Source organism: Pangasianodon hypophthalmus, chromosome 24 (genome assembly GCF_027358585.1).
Source record: "Pangasianodon hypophthalmus isolate fPanHyp1 chromosome 24, fPanHyp1.pri, whole genome shotgun sequence".
Classification (NCBI taxonomy): domain Eukaryota; kingdom Metazoa; phylum Chordata; class Actinopteri; order Siluriformes; family Pangasiidae; genus Pangasianodon; species Pangasianodon hypophthalmus.
Genome location: NC_069733.1, coordinates 82,462 through 102,461, shown reverse-complemented (window position 1 = coordinate 102,461; position 20,000 = coordinate 82,462). Strand labels below are relative to the sequence as shown.

General features: G+C 42.5%; 4 protein-coding genes across 7 annotated transcripts in view; 3 read left to right on the top strand and 1 right to left on the bottom strand.

The window, feature by feature from the left end:
- Nucleotides 1-433, top strand: part of LOC113525539 (pikachurin) — a 20,078-nt gene extending 19,645 nt beyond the window's left edge. Inside the window, exon 24 of the mRNA XM_053229237.1 lies at nt 1-433. This exon is cut by the window's left edge and continues 244 nt beyond it. The gene's annotated coding sequence lies outside the window, so the exon portion shown is untranslated.
- A 2,683-nt stretch (nt 434-3,116) lies between these two features.
- Nucleotides 3,117-10,749, top strand: pdlim5a (PDZ and LIM domain 5a). Of its 2 annotated transcripts, none has more exons than XM_053229214.1 (9): nt 3,117-3,254; nt 3,360-3,465; nt 3,836-3,987; nt 7,101-7,137; nt 7,740-7,759; nt 7,870-7,905; nt 8,352-8,521; nt 8,709-8,748; nt 9,418-10,749. In XM_053229214.1, exons 2-9 carry the CDS (start codon nt 3,367-3,369, stop codon nt 9,515-9,517), a joined length of 654 nt encoding a protein of 217 aa, XP_053085189.1. In that variant the 5' UTR covers nt 3,117-3,254; nt 3,360-3,366; the 3' UTR covers nt 9,518-10,749. The 2 variants fall into 2 exon arrangements, with proteins under 2 accessions (XP_053085189.1, XP_053085190.1); XM_053229215.1 differs by having other exon boundaries at nt 3,128-3,254; nt 3,363-3,465.
- A 443-nt stretch (nt 10,750-11,192) lies between these two features.
- The window catches only part of areg (amphiregulin), an 18,458-nt gene continuing 9,650 nt past the window's right edge, over nt 11,193-20,000 (top strand). Inside the window, exons 1-2 of one of the 3 annotated variants that reach the window (XM_034302477.2) lie at nt 11,193-11,307; nt 16,103-16,206. In XM_034302477.2, coding sequence (XP_034158368.2) covers nt 16,158-16,206 — 49 coding nt within the window. In that variant the 5' untranslated portion in view covers nt 11,193-11,307; nt 16,103-16,157. Of the gene's footprint in view, nt 11,308-16,051; nt 16,207-20,000 lie in introns of those variants that run through there. The other 2 variants (XM_034302479.2, XM_053229183.1) reach the window with 2 other exon arrangements.
- Nucleotides 13,128-19,005, bottom strand: ostf1 (osteoclast stimulating factor 1). The gene is made up of 10 exons (XM_034302480.2): nt 18,847-19,005; nt 18,231-18,277; nt 18,101-18,151; nt 17,906-17,969; nt 17,173-17,226; nt 16,966-17,073; nt 14,271-14,320; nt 14,025-14,103; nt 13,759-13,857; nt 13,128-13,523 (listed from the first exon to the last, which is right to left on the bottom strand). The coding sequence occupies exons 1-10, from the start codon at nt 18,878-18,880 to the stop codon at nt 13,465-13,467; spliced, it is 645 nt and encodes a 214-aa protein (XP_034158371.2). The 5' UTR covers nt 18,881-19,005; the 3' UTR covers nt 13,128-13,464.

The following is a 20,000-nucleotide window of genomic DNA, read 5'->3' as shown; positions in this document are numbered from 1 at the left end:
CACCTGACACTGAACATTAGGATTCTGATGAAGGTTCTAGAAGGTTAGAGGAAGAGAAAAAGCTCTAAAGAAAAGGTTTACAGTGAAGTGGTGGAGATAGAGTTCCACACTCAGCCCTGTGAGGGGTAAAGTGTGTTAATGTTTCTGTTTCTATTCTCTCTCTCTCTCTCTCTCTCTCTCTCTCTCCTAGCTACATCACTTTCTGATGTTTTTATCACTGTTTATAGATTTTATGCAACAGAGTTTTGTGTACAAGCTGTATTTTTATGCCTTCGTGTTTAAAACACCTCTCAGGTTTGCCATCTAAAATGTGACTTATGAATTTATTTCGCAAATAAATCATTTCATACTCTGCATTTGGACACACTCTTCCATTGTATTCTCACCTTTTCTTTTCTTTATTTTTTCTTCTTTAACACCTTTTACTGCTTAATTCATGTTATTAAAAAAATAAATTTTTTAATGGGTTATGTTGTGTTGTCTCTCTCTCTCATTCCCAGCAGGACATCAGAGCAGATTAGTGGTTGGTTTAGTACAGCATCCAATTACAGTGGAGAGGAGGCGGGGCTTAGCACACCTTCTGTTAAATAAATAATAAAAATATGGTCTTGTACTATTCTCAGAAGTAAACTGAAACTGTTCCCTTCACTGCTAATCACAGCTGTTTAATCAGTGTGTATATATTTTTATGTAATGTTTAATATAATGTTCCATTTCTCACCAGTAAAAAATCATACCTTTTACTAATTATTGTCAATCGGCTAGCAACTTCTCCCCAGTCCATCAGCCCAGGAGGGAACTGCATTCCTACATAGCTGAGAACAATGAAGCAGAGGAAATAAACAGTTCTGCAACAGTTCAGCAGCCACTTCTATTTCTTGATAAATGCCCATCTCCTCAACTCCCAGGAGGTGTCCACCAAACCTTTAGTTCTGCAGTGGTCCAAGATCGATACCCTCACTCATCCCCAAGAGCACCAGCAAAAGGCTGTGGGATCTGTTCCACTTACTGTCCTTGGACATGGAGTTCTGGAGTTTCTGCCAGCAGTACCACACCTGTCAGCAATCTAAACACCGACATTTCCACTGGATCTCCTTGTGCACCTCCTGATCACTGCGTCAGCATGGATCCGGTTAGGATACTGCTGTAGGGTCACAAATATTTTTTGGTGGTTGAGGATTACGCTTTGTGCTATCCTGATGCACTTGCACTAAAGAATTCACGTCAAAGAATATTTCATGTGATTAATTTCTTCTATTGAGTCAAGTCTGCTTCATGTCCTGGCTGAAGAGACCTGTGTGGGCTTCCCTGACTGAAAGAACTCCACGCTTGTTCTACGCACCCTAACAGGTATGCTGCTTTAATCAGATTTTAAGGCACATTGATGAGGTTGATGGCCAACAATCACTGAGAAGCTGCAGCAGGTGTTATGCGAGAGACCCAAACAGATAAAAAATCTGCAGCTGCAAATCATCAGAGTTCTCTCAGTGGCCTGTGACAGAGTGAAGCTAAACCCATGGCTGGGACAGAGACGAGAGCTACTGAAGACTGATGTCCAGTTTCAACATGTGTTCACCACTGCACCTGGCAAAACCACCCGGAAACACCATCACATTAAGACACCACAGGAAGTGGAGGCAGCAAGAGTACCTTTGGCCCAAAGATAGGTTATAGAACATCTCATTTACTTCATTTGGCAGACGTTTTCTACAAAGGAACTTACAATTGAGACAGGATACAACTGAGCAGTAAGTGGTTAACAGGCAGTTAGAAAGGTTAGTGTTTTGTTCAAGGACCCAACAGCTGCAACCTGAACTCACAACCTTCCAATCAGTAGCCCAAATCCTTAACCACTGAGTCGCTAGGTGAAAAATATGCACAATCATCAAGAAGTTCACAGTTCACATTGTCTGTGGTTGAACTAAATATCTATAGTGTCATCACTACACTGGATGTTTCAGTTCTGCAAAGACATTTAATAGCTGGACAAGGTGCCCAATGTTGTCACCTACCCCATGTCCAAGTGAATACGCTGATTGAGTGCTTAAGAAGGTCCTCTTAAATCGGACTAAAGGTTACTGGCAGGTCCCTCTTACCCCAGAATCTTGCCTCACGACTGTCTCTTCCCCCTGCAGGCTTTTGTAGTATCAAGTTCTTCTCTTTGAACTTCACAGGACCCTGGTGACTGTTGAGCTTCTCAAAGACATTGTGCAAACACCACCATGACCTATTTGGACTACACACTAGGACAATGTCATTATCTATTCCAAGTGATGGGGTGAGCATCTTACGCTCCTTACTAAAGTACTGGAGGAACCGCCTGATGCTGGACTAGGCTCCAACCGAAGGAAGTCTCTCTGAAGCACAATAACTTTGTTACTGAATCATTCACAGTCTCTCAAAGCCTCAGGGAAAGGTGACAGCAGTGAACTCAGCATAAACAACCAAAACCTGGTCAAGTGAAAACAGCGAAAGACTTAGTCAACCAAACAAGCAAAAACAAACTGATCAACCCACAGTTTCATCTCTGTTTCGTCCCTCCCCAAAGTTGATATATAACCGCATATCCCCAAGCGAAGTGTTTTATTCCTCTTATGCCACTGCAATTGGTCAGTGGTTACAATTTTTAACTTAGTAAAGAATGATACTTTATATTTACATTTAATGTTGTGAAATGTCGGTGAAACGAGTTAGTTCCTGTTGTCACTTACGTTATAGCAGCTGTAAACAGTCATTCCCTCACCAGCCTCTTTATTCTCTCCCTTGAACTTAATAAGACAAAAAAACGCAGCTTGTCATGTTACTGAGAAACCGCAAAGAAGCGTAAACTCCTCTGTCTTGAAGATGTCGGAGAACTTAAAGTTACAGCTTTACCTCCGACTGTTACAAAGCACTGACACTGGAGACTCCTTCCATACATGTTACATAAACATCTCCTTACAGCTGCACACCCTTTCACTTTAGACCACTTACAACATATAGCCCCCTACACACACACAAACACAAACAATGGTTTCAACTGTGTACTGTTTTGTGTTCTTGCTCTGTTTTACCACATTACACTTCCTAAAATATCAGTGTGTAAGCCTAACCCCCAACACTCACTCACACACACACACACACACACTCACACACACTCCTCCCCCCTGCTGTGTGATGTAAGTATATTAAAGCCCCTGTGTGTTCCTCAGCTGTCCCGTGGAAGATCAGCTCTCTCTCTCACACACACACACACACACACACACACTCTGCAGGTAACACACCATTCACTACTTTACTGCATTATTTAACATTACACTGCTGCAGTATTTCAGTTTGTTTGTGTGTATTTGTATTTGTGTGTTTGTGTGCGTTTTCAGCAGCACTATGAGTGATCTCTACACAGTGGAGTTAACCGGTCCTGGACCTTGGGGTTTCAGACTACAGGGCGGAAAAGACTTCAGCATGCCGCTCACCATCTCACGAGTGAGAAACACACAAATACGCACTCTGTTGATTGTCCATATTTCTGTCTCTTTTTGTCTCTATCTGTGTGTCTCTCTCTCTCTGCTGTTCTCTATCTGTCTCTCCCTCTCTCACTGCAAGTCTGTATTTCTCTCTCTCTCTCTCTCCCTCTCTCTCTGCCTGTCTGTATTTCTCTCTCTCTCTCTCTCTCTGTAAATGTATCAGTTACAGGTTAATACACACACTCTGACATCACACACTCTTCTGGTCCTCTCTGGTATGACTGTAATTCTCATGATACCATTTTGCCAAGGGCCGATGAAAAGAGCTCCCTGATTGATTTTCCTGCCCCCTGTGTGTGTGTGTGTGTGTGTGTGTGTGTGTGTGTTAGCTGACAGACAATGGTAAGGCGGCTAAAGCAGGTCTTACTGTTGGTGACGCTGTCATCTCCATAGCGGACCTCAAAACAGAGGAACTGAATCATCTGGAGGCTCAGAACAAGATTAAGGAGTGTAAAGGCAACCTGAAACTCACACTGCAGAGGTACACACACACACACACACACACACACACACTAGATGTAATTATTTTGTGGAACTAAGTCATTCCCCTGACACACACACACTCACACTGAATTTCTTTCAGATATGCGAGAAAATGCAGAGAGATTTCTGCTCTGATTTCTCAGTAAGATCTATAACCCTAACCCATTTGTGGAAAAACAGTAAACTAGCATGCCAAAGTTGCTAGCTACGATCTGCAGTGGAGGCTAGTCAAGTAAAGAAGAAAACACTTCAGGGTTTGCGGTTATAGGGAAATAATCATCAATGAGGTGGTGTGATTAATTATTTTTCTATAACAGCACATCCCCAAATATTTTATTCCTCTGATACAACAGCCATTTGTCAACAATTATAATTTGTTATTTATTAAAGAACGACATATTTTACTGTTTATACTTACTTTTAATGTGGTGAAATGTTGGTGAAACAAGTTAGTTCCTGTTGTCACTTACGTTATAGCAGCTGTAAACAGTCGTTCCCTCAGAAGTCTCTCTTTTGTCTTTCTTTTGATCTTAATAAGACAAAAAAAGGCAGCTTGTCATGTTACTGAAAAGAAGCGTAAACTCCTCTGTCCTGAAGATGTCAGAAAACTTAAGGTTACAGCTTTACCTCTGACTGTTACAAAGCGCTGACACTGGAGACTCAAGCCCATGTGAAGGAGCTGTTACTATAGAAACGATAACGAGTGCATTAATATAAACCTGTGATTAAATATAAACCTGTCAGAGCTGCTGTTATAGAAAATTAATCAACACCTTCTGACCAATCACAATCCAGAATAAACCGCACAATTTGAAAAATATAACTTGTATATATATGTCTCAGCGTGACACCTGATGATGTTATGACACTGAGTGGGAGCCCCAGAACGGTTGCCCGGTGACCTCACAGTGGACGTCTCTGTACAGCGTTACTGCCATTTATGGATTCATCTTCATTAGATATTTTTCTGCAGGTGTTTTTGCAGAACTCTTGCATTTCTAGTATTCTTTAGGTGTGTCTGAAACAGAACACAGCTAGTTGCATCAGTGTCTCGTAAGTCAGATAACTTAGAAAGTAGCAGTTTGGTATCTATAAAACATGCTGTCCTGCAGGCGGTGTGGGACGAGCTTCAGAGGCAGTGCTGCGTCACCACACTCCCAGATTACTGACATACGCTAACACTCGCTAACCGGCGACAAGGAATCAGGCGCCAGTGGAGGAAACAGAGCAAATATTCTTTGACTTCACCTGCCTCTGAATACACTTACAGCATCTGGTGGAAAACATCCTAAAGCCTTGGAAAGGTGCGATAAACAGTTATTATTCTGTTGGCTTTACAGAGTCAACATACTGCTCTTCTTCTTCTTCTTCTTTCTTCTTTCTTCTTCTTTCTTCTTCTTCTTCTCTCCCAAAATTTGTTCAGGTTTATGGGTCACTATTTTTTATGTAGAACAATGAAATTTGGCAGAATCGTAGATCTTAAACAGGGATAGTGTGCTTGTCATTTTGGGAAAGATCGGAATTATGGTTGCCGCCTAGCAACGCTCCAAAGTGCATTTTTTCCCCTTAGGAATGGGAAATGTTTTGCTGGTCCTACTTTCACATGATTTGAGTTTTCCTTAATTCAGATATACCGAAAATGACTAAAACTACATTACTCCACCTACTAAAACCCTAGCAACTAGCTGGATTAGGATAGCAACCAATTAACACCCTAGCAACCAGCTGAGTTTCCTTAGCTACAACCTAGCAATCAGCGGGGATCATAACCTCTTAGAAACACCATATCAACCACCTGGGACCCCATAACAACCACCTAGCAACAATTTGGTTTGCATAGCAACAACCCAACAATATCATAGCAACCAACTTGATTAGCATAGCAACCACCTAGCAAAGCCATAGAAACCAACCATATTAGCATAGCAATGACCTAGCAACATCCTACCCTAACAACCAACTGGAATATAATGGCAACGTCCTAGCAACCAGCTAGCAGCGTTTTAACTTTTTAACAGTTAAACATGTTTTTAACATTTTAACCTTACATATTATAAACTTTTAGCATGTTAACATTTACAATCTTAACTGTTAAATGTTTTAAAATTTTAAAATCAATGACAACAAAACACTATAATATTGTTTAAATCTTTTAGCATGTTTAGCGGGCTCGTTTGAACCAACATCAAAGTTAGTTCACAAACCTGGTTGTTGTTATTATTATTATTATTATTATTGTATTGTTTCATGCAGTATGTTTGATATCCATACAGAGCTCTTCAGTATTATTTACCTGAACATACTGTAGATAAGCAGGGACTGTAGATAAGAAATTCAAGGTAGGGTTCTTGAGTAAGATCCTTCTCCCTGTTCTGCTTACCTCCTGGTCCAGATTAAAGGTTTGGAATTACACACTGGAATAATGAAAAGACTGCAAAGAAACTTTAAACAAAACAGGAAATATACACATTTTTAAAAATAACAGAAACTATACACAACTGAAAGCAACAAGTTATTACACAATAACCCTAGAATCTGCAGAAACCTGGAACCCAGAGCAGAACGGTACCATCTGGATCCCAAAAGGCGACACTGAAGATACCAGGACTGACAGTCAGACCCAATCAAGTCCTGGAACAGTGGAGACCTTGGATGAATAAAAGAGCAGTGATGTTCTTAGACACAGGGCTTGGAGATGTGGAGACATCTGTAGGAATTGCAGAAGCATCAGTGGAGGAGTGGAGGTGTGATCAGGTGAAGGAATGGAGGTGTGGTCAGATGGAGGTGTGATCAGGTGGAGGAACCAGTATGGTGGACGTCTCAGCAGTGGGTGATGAAGCTCCTCCCTGAAGTCTGTGGATTTGATATTTAATAATGATAAGTAAATAAACCTGACAGATTAATTGCGATCTTTTATTATTAGAACAAATTTCTCAGTGTCAGCGGCATCTGAACTCTGTGTGTGTGTGTGTGTGTGTGTGTGTTGCAGTATCTGTTACTGAATCTCTGACATGTGATGTATGAAATGAAGACCACAGTCAGCTCTCAGGTCCTCGTTAGTCTCAGTAGTGACGGATCTCACTGTGTTCGTGGTGTTTTGTGTTTTTGCAGAGCAGCCAGTGTTCCCAAACCTGCTGCAGCACCCAAGGTATGATAACACACCGAAGGATGTGTACATGTGTGGCCATGTCTTTATATCTTGGTGGAGATCAAATGTCCCCATAAGGATAGGAATATTTGACAGTTTTGACCTTGTGGGGACATTTGGCTGTATCATGAGAAAAACTGCAGCTTTTATTTAAAAGATTAAAATAGCTGAATATTTTCCTTTTGGTTACTCTGGTTAAAGTTAAAATTAAAGTTAGATGTAGCATAGCATTCATTAGCTGCATTAATAATTTCATCAGTGGGAGGTCCTCACAAGGATAGCAAGACAGAAGTGTGTGTGATATAACATATTTAGAACAGGGTAAATCTATCTGTGCTGTGTTTTGTGTGTGTGTGTGCATGTGTGTATGTGTGTGTGTGTGTGTGTGTGTGTGTGCGTCAGACATTAAGCAGTGGGTTTTTCAGAGGCACATTACTGGGCAAGAGAAATAGATCTCTGATTACACACACATGCACATGTTAGTTTTACTATCTTTGTGAGGACATTTCATTGATTTCTGTATGTTCTGCATGTGCTGATGATGCTGATGATGGTGATGATGGTGATGATCATTGTGTCTTTCTCTTCTTTCTGCTCCACAGACAACTACAGTAATAACAAAGTTAGTATGACGTGTGTACACAATGTGTGTTAGTTTATGTTAGTAACACTGCACCTGTGTTAACTGTGTGTGTGTGTGGGTGTGTGTGTGTGTGTGTGTGTGTCCTGCAGCGTTAGTGCTACAGTCCCTAAGCCTCCTGTGAGCAGGTAAGCAAAAGATAAAAGGCCTCCTGCGTGACACAAACACTTCCGTTTTACTGCCTCTGATATCAAACACACTTCACTAACCACTCACTAAATAAACACCAAACTGACCAATCCACAACATTCAGTACAGCAAGCTCCGCCCACAATTGTTCTACTGGTACTGGTTTGTAGAGAAGTAGCTAAAGTCCACTGCTGTTCCTCTGAGTGAAACTCCTCTTACAGTCTTCACTGGATTAGAGCTCATGAGAGTCGGGAACACGGTGTGAGTCTTTTGTGTTCTAGATTTAAATTCTAAACTCTACATTCTAGAACCCTCAGGATCTCTGCTCTGCCGTGAACATGATGATCTAGAGTAGGGACAGATCTAGGACACCACCACTGTGTGTGGCCTATATGTGTGTTTGTGTGTGAGAGTGACCTGTTTGTGTGTTTGTGTGTGTGTATAGAGTGATCCGAAAGCCCATCATACAGACAGATATCGGGTTCTACCATGAGGCATCTCACGCTGATGCGAGCAGGAAACGCATCATGGAGGACACGGAGGACTGGAGACCCAGAACAGGGACGTCCCAGTCACGCTCATTCCACATCCTAGCCCAGATCACTGGCACTGAGGGTGTGTGTGTGTGTGTGTGTGTGTGTGTGTGAGAGAGAGAGAGAGGTGGGGCTTATGTGTGTTATAGGAATTATATATGCATCAATATTTATGAGAAAAAGTGTGTGTGTGTGTGTGTGTGTGTGAGGGGTTGTTGTAGCTGTATGTTTGGAAAGGGAAGAGTTTAATGGTGTGTGTTTCTCTGCAGCCCTGCCAGAGAACGTGGTCTCCAACAAGAATGCAGTGAAGTAAGTGCTAAGCCCCTCCCCCATTCTCTACATACAGCGCTAAGCCCCTCCCCCATTCTCTACATACAGCACTAAGCCCCTCCCCCATTCTCTACATACAGCGCTAAGCCCCTCCCCCATTCTCTACATACAGCGCTAAGCCCCTCCCCCATTCTCTACATACAGCACTAAGCCCCTCCCCCATTCTCTGCATACAGCACTAAGCCCCTCCCCCATTCTCTACATACAGCACTAAGCCCCTCCCCCATTCTCTACATACAGCACTAAGCCCCTCCCCCATTCTCTGCATACAGCACTAAGCCCCTCCCCCATTCTCTGCATACAGCACTAAGCCCCTCCCCCATTCTCTGCATACAGCACTAAGCCCCTCCCCCATTCTCTACATACAGCACTATGCCCCTCCCCCATTCTCTACATACAGCACTAAGCCCCTCCCCCATTCTCTACATACAGCACTAAGCCCCTCCCCCATTCTCTACATACAGCACTAAGCCCCTCCCCCATTCTCTACATACAGCACTAAGCCCCTCCCCATTCTCTACATACAACACTAAGCCCCTCCCCCATTCTCTACATACAACACTAAGCCCCTCCCTCTCTCTCTCTCTCTCTCCCTCTCTCTCTCTCTCTCTCTCTCCCTCTCTCTCTCTCTCTCTCTGGGATGAATAGAGAGATGAAGAAGATTAAAGTCGGGCCGCAGTATCATAAACTGAGAGACTGGCACCATGGAGTTTCTGCTCGAACCCTCAACGTACTCAGTCTCGTCTAACGTGTGTGTGTGTGTGTGTTACTGTCTGTAACTCTGTGTGTGTGTGACTGTGTGTGTAAATGTGAAATTGCGTGTAATTGTGTGTAACTGTGTGTGTGTGTAATTGTGTGTGTAACTGTGTGTGTGTAATTGTGTGTGTGTAAGTGTATGTGTGTAATTGTGTGTAACTGTGTGTGTGTAATTGTGTGTGTAACTGTGTGTGTGTAATTGTGTGTGTAACTGTGTGTGTGTAATTGTGTGTGTGTAAGTGTATGTGTGTAATTGTGTGTAACTGTGTGTGTGTAATTGTGTGTGTAACTGTGTGTGTGTAATTGTGTGTGTGTAAGTGTATGTGTGTAATTGTGTGTAACTGTGTGTGTGTAATTGTGTGTGTAACTGTGTGTGTGTAACTCTTGCTGCATTTCACTTAAACTCAGAAGTCTGAACTAAATTAGGAATTTTGTAATTTTCGAGCTCGGCACGTTTAAGTTATAAAGTGAGCGGAAATCATGGACGCCTCCATGAAAGTGTGTGTTTCCATAGCGACAATCTAGCCAGCGTTAGCGATCATGAGTCTGTGCTGCATTTGCTTTCACAGTGATCTGTACGCTCGGTGTTACAGATTTAAGCTTCTAACTGCCTCTATGATCTAAAGCATAAACTCATTAGCGTAGTGAAGTGATGTTTTGTTTTCTGCTGACGTGGGAGCAGTCGATGGGCTTTTCTTTGCTTTTCCGAGTCAGAGATTGGAAATCTGAGTTACGAGCTTTAGTCAAATGCAGCGTCACTCACATGAGGAATGACTAACAGAAAAATAGCTAAATAGCTAGCTAGCATGGTGGTTAGCTGCTATCACTCCACACAATAAAACAATGTGTTAAATAATTGGCATTGCTGTAGGAATAAACCGGTTACATACGGAGTGCAATTAGCATGTTAGCAGAAGGTCCTCATCATGCTAGCATGACTAGCTGCACTACCTGCCCGAAAGTTAGCATTTAGCCTGATCTTCGTGTGTGTGTGTGTGTGTGTGAATAATGTGATATATAAATATACAGTATATAAAAATATTTCTGGCTGATATTCATGAACACTATGTGTTAGCTGTAACTAATGTGTTTTGAATTAGCTTTGTGTTAGCTTAGCTTTTTCTGCTGATAAACCACATATTTAAAAATGTTTTGATGTTTGCTGATTTCTTTCCTTTAATCTTTTTCTGTTATGATACAATAAATTCGTGTTCGCTTCTTCTCCATCTTTCTGCTTTATTTCTCCACTAAAACACTCAGGGCATAAGATTTGGTTAAAATGGGTTCTCTCTCTCTCTCTCTCTCTCTCTCTCTCTCTCTCTCTCTCTGTATCTGGTGGATCAATCCATCATCACGCTTTAGGGGCCACGTGACAATCAGAATCCACAGCTAGCGATCAAAGCGCAGATAAAAAGACAATAAACTAAAACATAAGAAAAAACATTAAAATCAGAACATAATAAAGAACAGGGACTAGAACCAGATCTCACTCACTCACACACACACACACTCACTCACTCACTCACACACACACACACACACACACACACACACACACACACACACACACACAGACAGACAGAGGGGTAAATGGAGAAACTAAGCAGTCACAGGTGAGACTCATTACTAAGCTTCACTCAGGTTCTGTTTCAATACTGTAACTTGCCCTTGCTCACTTCCCCTAAACAATCAGAAGTGTGTAACACCTGCAGCATGTCCACCTTCCAGACGTGGAGGAAAAATACAGGAGCATTTACAACAGGAAATCACTTTTCCTGACTGGTGAGTGCATACACACACACACACACACACACACACACACAGGCAGGAAGTGATGTCTGATGATTTACACATGACTTTACAGCAGGAAGCTCAGTTTAAATGTAACAAATGAAATGTTCTGTTTAAAATAATTAGTTGGTGTAGATTAGACTGCTGATGTGCGTTAGGGATTAGTGGATCAGGGTTAGTGCCAGAGATTCTGGTCCAGTTCTGAGAAATCCAAACACTTCCCAGTGAAGTACTTTGTGTTGTGATTTACTTTGTGTTGTGAAGTACTTTGTGTTGTGAAGTACTTTGTGTTGTGAAGTACTTTGTGCCACCTAGCGGTTAAAGTCAGTATTGCACATGAAAACGCTGCTCCAGTGTCTGGGTTTCTGCAAACTGACTGATGAAACTGTTTTAGGGAATAATTCACACCACTGCTGCTAAAAGCAAGTCTTCAAAAGTTAATGTTGTTTAATAGACACACCATCAACAGGTGGTGGCTAAAAACATGGAGAGGAGTGAACACAGGGGATTAGTGGAGGAGCCACGATGAGCAGCTTGTGTTAATCTGGGGATAATACAGTAACGTTTAGTGACAGATATAACTGTACAAACAGGATTTAAAACCACACACTGACCATTTTATTCAATTACTGTGCATTAAAACTCAATTACTGTGCATTAAAGCTCAATTACTGTGCATTAAAGCTCAAGGGTGAACATTTCTGAGTTACCTAAAGTTGCAAAAGTTCCGCACGGACACCAGATCATATTATCATTGGATTAACAAAAAGACTTAAATTAGCACTGATGTATTTGTGAATTTAGGTGCTAAACAGATAGAGAGTGTATTATGTGCATAGATTATGCATGGATTCATGGTTGAATGACTATTTGGATGGGATTAGTTTTCCAGTAATGGAGTGGGAGATGAGTAATTCTGATGGATTCACTCGTGATAAGTGATGTGTAGAAATCACAGAGACTCACAGTGTATTAAAATGAACTGTGTGTGTGTGTGCATGTGTACATGAAGACACACTCCTCACATTAAACGCTCTATGTGTACTACACACGCCTCATTTTAATACACACTGATTCATGTGATCTTTATTATAAGCTCTTGATGTAGGGGGCGTGGCCACACTTGATCACTAATAGGTCACATGACCATAACCTCTATAGTTTGAACCTGTGGTAGGAACTCAATAACTTCACTTTGATATTATAAACTTAAAGCTAAAGCGTTATGTCTGACCCTGATGCTCGTACTGAAGATTCTTGTAACACACTTGGCGCTGCTTGACTTTATAGTATACAGTTGTGAAAGAGTAGTGACTCGTAATCGCGCTATCCGGCATCACGCAGAAGAGGACGGGTTCGAGTCTGGTTCCTCTCAAGGTTTCTTCCTCATGGCCTCAGGCTGATTAGGGATCCAAGTCTAAATCCATGTCCTGATTTCTGTAAAGCTGCTTTGTGATGTCTATTGTTAAAAGTGCTGTATAAATAAAATTAGATTGAAGTGCATTCACCTCAAACCCCCAGAATCGCTGCTTCTCTGGAGTGTCTTTATACTGAAGAAAAATATATTCTAATCTTTTTACAGAAGGTAAAATGTGCCGTGATCTTTCCAGACACATGCACACTCATTCCATAAATAAATTACTGACGTGACCGTTTCGGACTAAAATCCAAGAGATACTCCGGTAATAATTACATCACAGGCCTCCACATGGAAAACTAATCCTGTCTGAATCGGGGTTTAGTCAGTAAATCCAACAGTAAAGCATGTAACAGCTTTAACCACAACGTGACTGTGAGACGAACCGACACAATTATACACACAAGTGTAAAGTGTTTTATTAGCGTAGTTATTAAAGCTTTAAAATCCAAATAACACACAGAAAATCTCACAATCTTTCAGTTAGTACAAAATAATCTCACGCACACGCGCACACACACACGCGCACACGCACACGTCCATCACAAGCAGCATGTCTTCTACAAACTGGTACAGAAACATTGTTATTGTGGATATAAGTTTAATTCAGATGCTGCAGCTGATTTCTCTCTCTCTCTCACACACACACACACACACACACACACACACACACACACACACACACACACAGTATTTGGTGATGGAATGTTGTTAAGCCTCCTTTTTGCCTCTCAGTCAGAGTCTTCATCATCCAGATACTCCTCAGCATTGCTGTGTGTGCGTGTGATCACTGCAACACACACACACACACATTATACGTTAAGTCTTAGTGTTTGAATGTTACTGTTTAGTGTTAGTATTTAAGTGCTAGTGTTTAAAGTTAGTGTTTGTTTTAATGTTAGTGGTTAAGTGTTATTGCATAACTGTGCACATTAAAACAAACACTAACATTTAAACACTAACATTAAAATAAATGCTAACACAAACACTAAGTGTTTAAGTGTTAGTGCACATTAAAGCCTCACCGCTGCCCTGCTTCCTCTTCAGCAGAGACGCACACTGAGCGTTAGTGGCCATCTGCAGAGCCGTCTTCTTCTCATTATTCAACACATCTGTCCTGGCATCTACACGCACACACACACACACACATTATTAATGTTTAGGGGCAGTGAACGTCATTCCCAGAGTGTTACAACACATACAGTGGCTACAGAGTGGTGTGTGTGTGTGTGTGAGTGTGTGTGTGTGTGTGTGTGAGAGAGAGAGAGAGAGAGAGAGAGAGATGGTGTACCCTTGTTTAAAAGCATCTCCACAATGTCTGAATAGCCTTTCCAGGCAGCAGCATGCAGAGCTGTGTCTCCCAGTTTATTCTGCACACACACACACACACACACACACACACAAAAAAATTGTGAAAATTTTGAGGTTTAACAAAACAATTAGCCAATCAGCTTTCAGTTTAATGAGAAATATTTTTCTTACACACACAACTCGTTATTATTATATGTTATTGTTATTATTATTGTTTATTACATACCTGCTGATTAATCTCACAGTTCGGCTGGGAAAGTAGCAGCTCCACCACATCTATACACACACGTTATATACATTATATACATTTATATATATACACAGAGCTTTTATTATACATGCATGTATGTATGTGTATATATGTGTATGTTGGAACAGCAAGGCTAATTCTACTGTTTTTGCTGAAGACATTTTGGTTTGAGCCCTGGGTTGTGAAGACTGCATTTTTTGTTAAAAAGGATAAAGCAACATGAAGACCAGAGAGCTGTCTATGGGAGAAAAGCAAGCCATTTTGAAGCTGATAAAAGAGGGAAAATCAATCAGATCCATTGGACAAGCATTGGGAATAGCCAATACAACAATGTGGAATGTCCTGAAAAAGAAGCCACTGGTGTACTAACAACCCAAGGAAACAACTGAAGCTGATGACAGAAACATTGTGAGAGCTGTGAAGAAAAACCCCAAAACAACAGTTAGTGACATCACCAACAACCTCCACAGGGCAGGGGTGAAGGTATCACAATCCACCGTTTGAAGAAGACTTCGAGAGCAGAAGTATGGAGGCCACACCACAAGATGCAAACCACTCATCAGCAGTAAGAATCAGAAGGACAGAATGGAATTCACAAAGAAATACAGAGATGATCCACAAAAGTTCAGGAACCAAGATGAACCTCTACCAAAGTGATGGAAAGGCCAAAGTGTGGAGAAAGAAAGGATCTGCTCATGATCTGAAACATACGAGCTCATGGGTGAAGCATGGTGGAGGTAGTGTCATGGCTTGGGCTTGCATGGCTTGGGCTTGCATGGCTGCTTCTGGAACAGACTCACTAATCTTTACTGATGATGGAGCTCATGATGGTAGCAGCAGAATGAATTCAGAAACCTACAGAAACATTCTGTCTGACAATTTACAGAGAAATGCATCATGCAGCGACCCAAAAGAGAATTAAAACACTGCAACACAACAAAGCACTTCATCAGGGGAAAAGTGGAAGGTTTTAGACTGGCCAAGTCCATCAGCAGACCTTAACCCAACTGAGCAGCATTTCACCTCCTGAAGAGGAGACTGAAGGGAGAAACCCCCCAAAACTAACAACAACTGAAAGAAGCTGCTGCTACAAGCCTGGAAAAGCAGCACAGAAGAAGAAAGCAGCAGTTTGGTGATGTCAGTGGATCACCGGATTGATGCAGTTATTGCAAGAGAGAGATACGCAACCAAATATTAAGTGTTAAAGTAAATATCTGTTCTAATACTTTTGCTCACCTAAAAACTGTTCGATCTAATACAAAAGGTGCCGTGTTCTAAATTGTTTAAACGTCTAGATGTAAATATCAGGAAATGAAAGCTGAAATTCTGATCTATCGTCTCATATTCTTCCTTTATCTCAAACCCAGGTGTCTTCAGTGTGTAATGCCCAGTGCTTGCATCGTGCAGGGGGTCGGCCTTTAAAAACACAGTGAACAGTGAGACACCAGTGCTGAGTTCCTTTCAGTTGAGAAATGTATTTTGTGCTTAGGTAACCATCCAGTATGGATTATAATGATTACAGAGCTTATAAGAAGTTTAAGGGAGCTGTGAAAATTACTTGTTAAAGGTTATTATTGCTGAATAGTTTAGCATGGGATGAGTTTCATAAAAAGTCTCTGTCCTGCTTTGAATAGTGCATATGCTGTGAGGAAATGTCCTTATTTCACTCCAGATCAGTTAAGGGCACTAAACGTGTGTTTCCAGTGTGTTCTGTAGACCTGCTGTGTGCCTGACTGAGGGGGATGCGCTATAACTTTCAGGTCTGTTTTACAAAGAATACTGAATGTGACTTGAATTGTCTGTTCCAGATAATATCACTGTATTCTGCAGCTGGCAGTAAAATATCTGAAGGCAGCAGCAGCGATGTTCCTTATCTGGGTCTTCCTGTGGCCCGAGAAGAAGTCCACCACATGTATGTATGTATGTATGTACAGTGGAGTCCAAAAGTCTGAGACCACATTGAAAATCTGGGATTTTTAAAAAATGTAAAATAAACAAAGTTTTAGAATTCTGAAAACTCTAAGACAAAAAGGAAATAGTCAGGATGTTGCACAATTTCTAGCTCCCCATTTAAATGTGGGTAAATGCGATATTGAGCAGGTTAACTGCTTTCTACAAAAGGTCAGATTTTCCGTGAGTCTAATCTCTTCTATTAAAGCGTGTGATCAGACGAGACGCCGATGGATTTTCCGTGAGTCTAATCTCTTCTATTAAAGCGTGTGATCAGACGAGACACCAATGGATTTGATCTAAAATGGATCATCAGTTTTACACAAACGTGTGGAGTCCGTGCCAGCTCGAGTCACACCGTCAGTAACACAAAAAGGGGACGAACCGAACACTAAGAAACTTTCACGTAAATATTTCAAAGACTCTACTTCTCACTCAAGATGTTGCTGATATCATTTGTAATGAAATCTTTGTGTTACATTGAAAAACAATGCTAAACAAAAGCATTTTAACTAGTGCTTTTAGAATTTTGTGTGTGTGTGTGTGTGTGTGCGCGCGTTTGTGTGTGTGTGTTTGTTCGTATTCATTCAGCATGCAGGTTCTGCAGCTAAAACGTCCTCCTGTAACCTTGTGACTGGGTTCTACAGAAACACTGAGAAACTGCTTGTTTTAACATTGTGTGTGTGTGTGCGTGTGTGTGTGTGTGTGTGTGTGTGTATACCTCTGTGTCCCCCGTGGCAGCCCCAGTACAGCGCTGTGTTTCCTGCTTTATCCAGTCCATTAATGCCCACCTTATTGTCCAAACACTCCCTGAGCCAGCTCAGATTCCCTACACACACACACACACACACACACACACACACAGGTCAAACGGGGTGTGCTGCATGGGAGTGTGTGGGTCATGTGTTGCATTGTGATGATGTCACACCTCTCTTGGCCGCCTCATGCATTGGGTTGTCGATGGACTCCGCCTGTTCGGCCACTGCAGGATAAATATACACACACACACACACACACACACACACGGTTAACCACAGTGCCTCCGTGTGTACTGTAGTAAATACCTCTCTCTCTCTGTCTCCCTCTCTCTCTGTCTCAACACACCTGACATGTTAGATCTCTGTGTGTGTGTGTGTGCGCGCATGTGCATGTGTGTGTGTGTGCGTGTGTGTGTGTGTGTGCATGCATGTGCATGCGTGTGTGTGCAAGTGTGTGTGCGCATGTGTATGTGCGCGCATGTGCATGCATGTGTGTGTGTGTGTGCGTGTGTATGCGCGTGTGCGTGTGTGTGCGTGTGTGCATGTGTGTGTGTGTGCATGCGTGTGTGCGTGTGTGTGTGCGTGTGCGCATGTGTGTGTGTGTGCGCGTGTGCGCGTGTGCGCGTGTGCACGCGTGTGTGTGTGCGTGCGTGTGTGTGTGCATGCATGTGTGTGCGTGTGTGTGCGTGTGTGTGTGCGCGTGTGCGTGCATGCATGTGTGTGTGTGTGTGTGTGCGTGTGTGTGTGTGTGTGCGTGTGTGTGTGCGTGTGTGTGTGTGTGTGTGTGCACGCGTGTGTGTGCACGCGTGTGTGTGTGTGCACGCGTGTGTGTGTGTGTGTGCGTGTGTGCATGCATGTGTGTGCGTGTGCGTGCATGTGTGCGTGTGCGCGCGAGCCTCTTACCGTAATTACTGGGAATGAGACCGGTTCTTCCTCGGCATGTTCCCTTCCACCAGTTACTGTCACTCTAACACACCAGAGAAAGCACAAGTTACACACTACATGGTGCTTACTGTGTGGTGTGTGTGTGAGAGTGTGTGTGTGTGTGTGTGTGAGAGAGTGTGTGAGTGTGTGAGAGTGTGTGTGTGAGAGACTCACTGTGTCCGAGATGTATAAGATGTCTCCCTCCTCAAAGTAAAGCTCGTCAGGCTGTAACACACAAACACACAAGGTCAAAGGTCACAAATTGACAGGTTAAAAGTTTCATGTCGTATTTCATTCAACTCACCGTCCGAGGGTCAAAGGTAAACAACGCCCTGAACACTTTCACCTGACCTGTAAACACACACACACACACACACACACGATGTGAAACATTAGGTAACAGCTGCTTTCTCTGACACCTCTGTATAAGACCTCACTGTGAGCATGCTCAAACCTGTTCTCTCTCTCCCTCACACACTCACACTCTCACACACACTCACACACTCTCTCTCTCACACACACACTCTCTCTCACACACACACACACACACACACACCGCCATCTGGTGGTTCACGCACATTACCGCCACCACACACACAGTATAACACTTAATTCTCCATATTTTTATTAATTAAGGAAGTGCATATATATATATATACACACACACACACACACACACACACACATTTCTAATTAACCAGACGGCATTACTGGTGTGTTTCTGTGTGAATCGGAGCTGAAGTTATTGTCAGCTCCCGGAAATGAGAGTGCTGAGAGACTGTTCTTGCTCTGAGGAGCTGATGAGTGTGTGCTTTTCTCCACCTCATGTATTAACGCTACTGTTACTACACTCAGCTCAGCCACACACACATTTACTAACCTTACTACACTTTCTCTCTGAGTAAAGCGGAAAAACTCACCTGGTTTGGCGGGTTTCGGAGGAGGTTTGGACATTCTGACTCGCTGACAGAAACCTGAGCTGTTTTAATAATGTTTATTACAAAATAAAGTGATAAACGGCGGACTGGGCGCAGCCAGCAATGAGGAAGTGCACAATGCGGAAGTGGCTCTGTGCGCATGCGCGACATCACTGCGCGTCCACAGGGTAGCTGGCGGACCTGCTGCTGTGGACTGCGCATGCGTGTCACTTTACTGGCGCAACCACCGTGATGATTTCTGACAGTGTGTACCTCTGTTTAAACTTTAATTTGCAAAAAAGAAAAAAAATGTATTAAGATAAAATAAAAGGTGTCCTACAATAAGACAGAAATATGTCAGGAAGGATGTTCCACCTGGAAGCCTCCAGAACCTTCTCTGAGGAAGTGGTGAAGACAGAGCGGGTCAGAGCTTAAAGAAAAAACATCATAACCTGCTGCTCACCCTTACACACTGCTGAGTGCTGCACTGTGATTGGTCAGAAGGTGGTGATTAATTCTCTATAACAGCAGCTCAGACAGTACTGCAGCTGCAGATCACAGCTTTATATTAATCTGCTTGTTCTAACACACACACACACACACACACACACACAGAGGAGTTCAGTCAGTGTCTCACGTAACTTACATCATAATAAAATAAAACCTTTATACAAGAACATTCTCGCCACAACTGTGTGTTGCTCGTTCACGATGGTGTTTGTACCAGAATGTCGCGCTAGAGCTTCTCTAGCAGTGCAGATGTTTTTGCAGATGTTTTTGCAGATGTTTTTGTGTCCAGTGACCCCTTGCTGTGATGGTACCTGTGTAACGTGGTCCACTAACCATGCGGCCCTGACCGTCACTTTCACCTGGAACCCTAACAGGAACTCTTCTAGCACTAGCAACTGGGACACGCCTTGAATTCAACTGTTAGCTTTTTAGCATTTCAGTTTCAGTGGAGTTTGTGGTGCGTGCTAGTTTAATGTGATGGTGTTGGGTTATTTTTGGTGTGTGTGTGTCCGTGTGTGTTCAGGGTCATTAGCATTAGCTATGTCCTCTGATTAGCATGGAGAGGAGCAGCAGCTAAGGTGCTAACAGCAGGAACAGGAACCTGATGGAGCATAAAATCCTCATCACACTGCACTTAAACCTAATGA

Coding starts and splice junctions, on each gene's coding strand:
- ostf1 (XM_034302480.2), bottom strand. CDS start 18,880: ATGTCCAAACCTCCTCCGAAACCCGCCAAACCAG. Junction 17,970..18,100: donor TCTTATACATCTCGGACACA/GTGAGTCTCTCA, acceptor CTGGTGTGTTAG/AGTGACAGTAACTGGTGGAA. Junction 13,858..14,024: donor GGAGATGCTTTTAAACAAGG/GTACACCATCTC, acceptor GTGTGCGTGTAG/ATGCCAGGACAGATGTGTTG.
- pdlim5a (XM_053229214.1), top strand. CDS start 3,367: ATGAGTGATCTCTACACAGTGGAGTTAACCGGTCCTGGACCTTGGGGT. Junction 7,138..7,739: donor AACCTGCTGCAGCACCCAAG/GTATGATAACAC, acceptor TCTGCTCCACAG/ACAACTACAGTAATAACAAA. Junction 8,749..9,417: donor TCCAACAAGAATGCAGTGAA/GTAAGTGCTAAG, acceptor TGGGATGAATAG/AGAGATGAAGAAGATTAAAG.